This window comes from Sinocyclocheilus anshuiensis, unplaced genomic scaffold (assembly GCF_001515605.1).
Source record: "Sinocyclocheilus anshuiensis isolate Anshui unplaced genomic scaffold, SAMN03320099.WGS_v1.1 scaffold1007, whole genome shotgun sequence".
NCBI classification, from domain to species: Eukaryota; Metazoa; Chordata; class Actinopteri; order Cypriniformes; family Cyprinidae; genus Sinocyclocheilus; species Sinocyclocheilus anshuiensis.
Window position 1 is genome coordinate 301,320 of NW_015546067.1, and position 8,487 is coordinate 309,806.

The 8,487-nt window shown below is 35.7% G+C and overlaps 1 protein-coding gene across 1 annotated transcript in view; it reads right to left on the reverse strand.

Annotated features, from left to right (window-relative positions):
• The window catches only part of LOC107699613 (pre-mRNA-splicing factor ATP-dependent RNA helicase DHX15), a 44,341-nt gene that overhangs the window by 3,190 nt on the left and 32,664 nt on the right, over positions 1 to 8,487 (reverse strand). Inside the window, exons 10-12 of the mRNA XM_016500933.1 lie at positions 5,808 to 5,999; positions 2,605 to 2,727; positions 585 to 775 (exon numbers count right to left, since the gene is read on the reverse strand). Of these exons, the coding sequence (XP_016356419.1) occupies positions 585 to 775; positions 2,605 to 2,727; positions 5,808 to 5,999 (506 nt within the window). The remainder of the gene's footprint in view (positions 1 to 584; positions 776 to 2,604; positions 2,728 to 5,807; positions 6,000 to 8,487) is intronic.

Consider the following 8,487-nt stretch of genomic DNA (forward strand, 5'->3'; position numbering starts at 1 on the left):
TTTTTTTTTTTTTTTTTAAACTTACATTCAAGTGCTAATAAAAGAGAATGGAAGAAAACAGAATAAAACTTGTTTTCCTTTCTTTTGACAATGCATCTTCAGATATTCATACAACAAAATATTCTGTGGGCCATGAAAATTTTTACTGGCGGTGGCTGGCAACTTTCTAAAAAAAAAAAACACTGGCGGGGGAAAAAAAAAAAAAAAAAAAAAACCACTGGCGGGGAAAGTGCTAATACAGCTGGATCACTAACATTGACCAATCAGCAACCAGGACTAGTTTATATTTCTGTCTTCAGGCAAACTCCACAGTATATAACCACAGTCAGTGCATATTAGTTTTAAGCCTCTGGGTTGAGGACATTTCCACAGGACAAAAAGAGGAATATCGCAACAGACATTACTATTTCCCATAAAGCATATCTCTGTGTGCAATAACATTCAGACAGATCTAAATCTAGACAACTGCACACATTATAAGATGTTCAAAACACTGAATCAAAACCCTGGCACGACTAAAGAAGCTTATTGGCATTTTCATTAATAGAATATTATATTTGTGGCACACTTCTAGACAAACACACCTGCATGAAGAAGCCGGTGACGAGAGCGCGGCGGATGTTGATGTAATAGTCTCGGCTGGTGAACTCTGTGCTGCGTCGCGGCAGGCTGAAGCGGTCCATGATGCGTGAGAGCTGCTGCCGCACGTTATCAGCCGACATCAGCGAGCGGTAGTTAACGAAGTTATCATAGCACCACTGCACCGACTCGTGGTCTTAAACAGAAGGGTTATACATTAAAACCATGTTAAGAGCAACATCCAAGCAGCACTGCAAAATCATCTATACATTTATAAAACACTAAAAATGCAGCTTATTAACAAAAACTCATTTCAGATTTAAGATGCTGCCTTCAAGGTGAAGTGTGCAATTTCTGCAGAGCTCGCGTCACAAAAAAAAAAAGACTGTTTTCAAACAGGTTTCCCAAACACTTCTCCACTTATCTGCTACTGGAAGACCAAACATACTCCCACTCCAATCTCAGGCCTCTGGTTGGGTCAATGTTGTCAGGATGTTCAAACCAACAGAGGTGTGTTTCACTAACAGTGATTATGCTTTCAAAGGAATCAACCTGCAAATGCTTACTTGTAGCTGTCCTTCAGATTTGGCTAGACAACATTGTCATTTTAAAAAGTGAAGTGTGTAATTTGTCAAATTAATTCATACAGTGTAACAATGAATGGCAGAACTATATACACACAATATATTAAGTTACTGTTACTATAAGGTAAGTTACTATGATTGCAAGAAATATCATAAGCATACCGGCTATTGGCCCATATTGTTTTTTAGCTGGAAGAAATGTAATCCTCAGAGAACCAACATCGTATAAAGCAATTAAATGCCTCATTTTCACTAATTGTGAGTAAAAACTACATATAACAGTAGATGACACACTGAAATTCATTGCAACTACAGTTAAATTCAGAAAAAAATATTCATTGATTGCATGCCTTGGAATTTTTAACGTTCATAAATTTTACACCATTTTTTCTGAGAGTAGCAAAAATGCAAAGCTGGGCATTAGGAGTCAAACATTTTTCTATCGTTCTTGTGAAATTGAGCCAACAAAAGCTATTTATGAAAGTTGTTTTTAGTAGTTTTAGTAGTTTAAGAATTACTACATTATATTTAAAATATGCTTTGGTATGAATATAACTGTATTCAAATGGTCAAATAGTGAAATTTCCTTACTTTTTATGACTGTATCCTAACTGGTTAGAATATATTGTTCAAATACATTGGTGTGTCGCAAGTGTTCACTTTTACTTAAGTGTATTGAAAAATATTGGTGATATTTTGTGCCCCTAAATGCCCGGCGTTGCATTTTTGCTAAATTTTTCCAAGTTATCCCTCAACACAAACTCTGCTAAAACAAAATAGTTTTTATAACCAAAGGCTTCCTAAAGGCATGTTAAAGGGTGAAAAAAAATACATCATGAATATCAATGCTTTTGTCCCTGGAGGTTAACTGTAAACTCGTTTCTGCTAATTAATCATTAGAATCTATTGGTTACAACTCTGAACTTTACCGTCAACGTTTTTGAATATAACCGGCAGCCCAGAGATCCCATATCTCTATTAACTTATCTATGCGCCAATAATATAGACTTTTTTTTTCTATAGCAGCTTTCAAAAAGAAAGATGTTAATCTGTCATATTGTGTATCACTAACATTGTGACTTTTTGTTTGTACTAACAAATTAAAATGCTGTAACATGAATCTTGTCAGCTTCACATAAACATCAACCTCCTCTCTTGATTGTTAGCATGCTTCATATAAGCGAGGTGCGAGAAACCCCATGGGAGTTCGGGAGAAAATATGGAAGCTGATGTTATGAATGAACTGCACGCAAACAGTTTTAATAGTGCATTGCCTCGCAGGCACCAGTTTTGATGAAACAAATTACGATTTTTGGCCACCTACAAAAACAACCTAAAATTAGTTGTAATAGATTTAGGCAATTAGGCTAATTAAAAACGGGGTTGAGGGAATCAACTCACATGAGCACAAGATGCTAGTGTGTGTGTCATGTATACATACTCTGTTTGAAGGCATGGTAGACGTTGAGCAAGGTCAGGTGGTCCCCGTCGATGTGGGCGAACCTCATTTTGGACTCGTCGGCTGCCTTCTTAGCTTCGGTGGGCCGCACAAAGCACTGTGGGACTAAACAAGGTTGGTATGGGCCCCAACATAGCCGCCCATAGGGATGAGTCAAGCGTTCACCCAGACAGGACATAAGGCCTAGTTCTGAGGCTAGAGCACAGCACAGGGTACGCTATACCAAATGGTAGGACGGGGTGGGGGGAGAGATGCTTCTCTCGGCTTTTGATTTGCCTTTCTGCGGGAGAGGGATTGCGGCTGTGCAAATTAAGTTAAACCTGGGGTCTGATATTCTTCTGGGAGTCACTCGACACAGTCGAACCTGACTCACGTTACTTGGGTACATTCACAAAACATGCTGGCTACATGCACTCAAAAAATATTTAGGCCTCAATTTAGGATTAATGCATTTGAATTGCATATACAATTTCCATTCATCTGAATTGCACAGCTTTGGTGTGTTGAAAGAAACTGGGAAGTCTTAATCCGCTCGTTAAGTCATGACATAAGGAATGCTGTTTCCGGGTCCAAGCCTCTACTCATTTTATTTGAGAATATCACAATATGAGTTTATGAGTACTATTTATTCAAATTACACATTTAAGCAGTGCACACAGTGTACACTACAGTCTCCAAGCTCATGGCGTTCCAGACACCAATATTTTAACGATTTATAAAAGAGGAATCAGCGAATCACTGACTGGCCATCTGGGATTTCAGTATGGATGATATTTTTTCAGTAGTATTGCATCACATCGTGAGTGTATATTAGCAGCTTTTGTTGTTTTCTTGTGGCATCTGATCGAGCGCTTGGACCCGGAAGCAGTGACGCGTGACGTCAGAGTTAAGAAGTGGATTATGACGCCTGGTGCGTTCAAGCAATTCGGTCTGCACAAGATAGCGATGAACCTTTTCTACAAAAATCAGCAAGATTTTTAAACTTAAAATGATGAATAAACAATGTGCATCAGTGCGTTTTAGTTTTTTTGTGATTTTATTCAATTGATGATGGCTCTGTATTATTTATTTATTAATGCCATGTCAGCAGCAAGGCAATCTTCATGGCGAAACAGAATAAATAACAAAAGTCAATCAATTAACAAGCAGCAATATGAGACATTTAAGTTTAATACGAGAAAAAAAAAATCAAACATTCAGGCGATACTTTAAATACATCAGTTATCTCTGAACAAAAATGTTATGTTATGAAGGTGCTGTAAATTGAATCATTTATACAGTCTAATTATACAGTCTATTGTATTTTGTAAAACTGCAGATTTGGATAGTTTTATACAGTACTAATTATTTTTTTATTTCAACAAGTTGAATGACATGTTTTCTCACTGACACACTCTGCAATGGCTTTCGTGTTGGTTTAACTCAAATACAATCTTTCCGATGTGACTTGAACACACCATTTTAACAATTGAATAAAATGACTGATGCATATTTGCCAATCAGACATAAATGAACTGGGTAAAAAAAACAGGTCAGATTTCTGCACTCAAACTATGGCATAGTTTATTATGATTCTTTAAATATAATCAAACAGATGCAAATAGTTAATATTTATTTTCAAAATGTGTTTATTCAAGCTGCTTAGAATCACCTTATGTTATGAAGGTGCTGTAAATTGAATCTTTTATACAGTCTAATTATACAGTCTATTGTATTTTGTAAAACTGCAATTTGGATAGTTTTATACAGTACTAATTATTTTTTTATTTCAACAAGTTGAATGACATGTTTTCTCACTGACACACTCTGCAATGGCTTTCGTGTTGGTTTAACTCAAATACAATCTTTCCGATGTGACTTGAACACACCATTTTAACAATTGAATAAAATGACTGATGCATATTTGCCAATCAGACATAAATGAACTGGGTAAAAAAAACAGGTCAGATTTCTGCACTCAAACTATGGCATAGTTTATTATGATTCTTTAAATATAATCAAACAGATGCAAATAGTTAATATTTATTTTCAAAATGTGTTTATTCAAGCTGCTTAGAATCACCTGAAAACTTTTACATTTAGTTAAGTTAAAATGTACAAACATGGTTCAAATTTGGCTAGCTGTTGAACAAGCAATATTCAATTAGCTGAAATGTAGGAGATTGAAACTATTTGGATTTATTGATAAATAAATAAATAAATACAGTAATTGTGACTGACGAATATGCATCACATTAATTTTGCTAGTTTAAAACTTTGCAATCCAAGTAGATAGAAATTCTACATGCAATTCAAAAACAAATCTTAAATTTAGACCTAAATACTTTTTCAGTGTAATTAGGAATAAGTTAATGATTTTAGTTTATATTCGTTTTGATCTGAAGCCTAGCATTGTTTGAAGGTTTACTCGGGCCAGATCAGAACTGATGGACAACGCCTGAACCTCTAAAGCGCTAGTAAGCGAGCTCTTAAGCGGCCCTATCCTATGTCCTTCTCTCCCCCACCCCCCTGCATCAGTTATTTAATAGCTTCAAGAAGAGGTCGACCGATTGATCGGTTTTGCTGATTAATCAGCACCGATGATTGCCGGAACTATCGGTTAAAGTTGATAAAAGCTGTAGAAGTATTGATCCTTGTTAGAGTGTGTTAATTTCAACATTTACTAATACAATTTTACATTTTAAAGTTGCTTCTGTTAACATTAATGAAGTACGAACTAACTTTAATGATCAATATAAAATTAATATTTTTATTAATTTACAAAGTATGGTTCCGTTTTTGCTCAGGGTCTATTTTCCACATATCCATATTAAAAACCTACCTAGCTATCGGTATTGGTAAAATCAACTACCGGTCGACCTCTAGCTTCAAGCACCATTCTGATTTGGCAGTCTTACAGTGTTTGGACTGTTTGTGAGCACTTCCTTTGAGAGTCATGCTACATAACGCTTCAGCCAAGCAGCTAAATGCATAAGCAGACTGTTTGATTATGCAACCATTATTATTAACTGAGTTGGCAAATCAAAATTGTGCACATGTTGACAATAAAACAGAAGACTAACATTTTTTACTCTGCTTATTGATAATGAGTGAGCAACAAAGAATTAATATTTCATAGTCCATTAGGCTACTCTAATTATTCTTAGATCATATGCAGGGGTCGTGCGTACGTGAGCATATACTACCTGATAGCATCGCGGTGATGGACAGGATCTCATTGGAGCAGTTGAAGTCGCAGCTAGCGATGACCATCTTGGCCAGCTGGGGGTCGAGAGGGAACTCAGCCATCATGGAGCCCAGCTCCGTCAGGTCACCGTCGTCATTCAGCGCCACCAGATAGTTCAACAGCTCCAGGGCTCGCATCAGGGTCTCAGGAGCTAGCAGAAAAAAAAAATTCTATTATAATACATTTTTTGTTTTGCACACGCCGTCATATTTTAGTATGTTGCTAGGAGTGCATCACAATGTTAAACGTCACGACGCACGAAAATGGCAAAAACTGCACAAAAATTGCTGAGGAAATTCAAAATGTCTGATTGCTGTTGCGTTTAGGGCTTCGCTCCAAGAGACTTTTTTGTTGGGACGTTACATGTGTGTACTGAATTTCGCACACGTACGTGAAACGTAGCGGGAGGGGCGCTTCATTAAAATTTTGTAGGTGGCGCTATCGAGCCATTTTGCCACACCTAATTCTGAAACCCTTATCAGATGTAAATTTTCCCCAGTTCTGAGGTGTGTGCAAAGTTTCATGAGTTTTTGAGCATGTTTAGGCCCTCATGTATTTCTGAGAAGGAGAAGAAGAAGAATTGATTTTTGCAAAGTATAGACGATACATATCATACACTAAGTGGTTTTAAGTTTGATTTTTCAAATCTCTAACCCCAAGCAAGAGAAAAAGTAATAGTGATGATTGCCTTAGATACCTTGTCTTAAAAAAAAAAAAAAAATTTCTTGCCATGAAAACATTGTGGCTGTGGTCTCCTGGACAACAACTAACTTTTAATTCAAGACAAAGGGGGCTAATTTTTCATCTGACATGCAAGCAGTTCCAAACAGCAGTGCCACTAATTCAATTACAGGGAGGAACCTCTACTTAATGCATCAACACTGGTCACACACACCAACAAATTAAATTACTGATTTTTGGCTCTAGAGAGTTTGGCTCTAATGACCAGTTAGTTGCATGTTAACTGAAAATTAGGAGGAGTTTGCTGAATAGGATGAAAGACTGAGGCTGTCTTTATCAATGAGTCAGGAAAACTTCATTTAAAAAAAGTGCAGCGGTCAGTCTGTTATTATGAACGAGTATTGATCTGGTATATCAAACATACATTTTCTATTTGTTTTGAAAGGATGTTGCATTACTCGTGCTAAAGCAAGTAATACGTTTGAGGCAAAAATTAAGTATAGGTGCCATGCAGTGAACCCGGCTGGAAAAAGTAATTTACACACATCAGAAATAAACTATAGCAGGGAACATGCCGAAGGGTTAACTGAAGGCAAAATCAATGAGAGAGAAAGCTAAAGGTGATTTAAAGAGAAGAAAGTACAAGTAAGCATTTGGCAAATGTCGCCAGGCAAATGGCCTCTATCGGCTTCATCCAGCAATACAAATCCCTGCTCTTTTTTTCATTTGTGTGTCTACATCTAAACTCATGTTTACTGAACACAGTTCAACAAATGCATAAGCTATGGAATCCTGGGAATGGAAAACTTCAATTAAAAGCCTATATTATTTACAGTATATTTGTTTGCATTATCAAAAATGTTAACAATCTTATATTTATTATTAGCGCTGTCAAACGATTAAATCGCGATTAACTGCATCCAAAATAAAAGTTTTTGTTGACAATGCGTGTGTACTGTGTATATTTATTATGTATATATAAATACAAACACATGCATGTATATATTTAAGAAAAAATATATTGTTTATATATTAAATATATTTATATTTAATATAAGAATATAAATATATAAATGTATATACACGTGTAAATATTTTCAATATATATACTGCATGTGTTTTTTATATATACATAATAAATATACACAGCACACAAATATATTATGTAAACAAAAACTTGTATTTTGGATGCGATTAATCGTTTGACAGCACTATTTATTATCTTTTTTCCCTTGCTTTGTTTATGTATTTATTTTTGTTTAAAAATCTTTTTATTTTTTTAAATGTATTTATATTTTTACACTACATTTTCATTTCTATTTAAAATTGTCAAATCTACTTTGCAGCATTGGCTGTCTGGTTTTAAAGGCCCTATGAATTTGGTGGGGCAATCACCCTTTTAAGATATTTCAGAACAAATGCATTAATAACGATACTGAATATGGTCTCGGTTTCATATTACCCAGCTATACATTTACTTAGGTAGTCAAATGCAGCGGTATGTTAGGAAGCAGAAAGCTTCAACATTTTTAGGGCAACTTTAGAGATCTTTTAAGGTCATGAACCTTTTAGAAAAGACGATGAGCCAATCACATGGAAACGTTCCAGTCGTTACTATTCAGCGATTACAGGTCTGGCCATCATGCAGTTTTAATGAATCTCCACATCAGTCTTCATACTGGATAAAAGCAATTACACGATCAAAGCAAAGCTGGACTCTGAAATATCCGTCAGTTTAGAAAAGGCAGTGTCCAGCTGCTTTTTACCCAAGCTGCACCAGATACTCCGAAATGACCTGGACAAAGTATGCAAAACACTTAAAGAGCCAAATAGATTTAGACATTTCTGAAGAAAATGTGAGTGCCAAGCATTTTTTTTAAAATGTACTTCAACACTCAGAACATCTTGGTATTTTTACAGAAAAGTGTGTGTGTGTGTGTGTGTGTATATATATATAT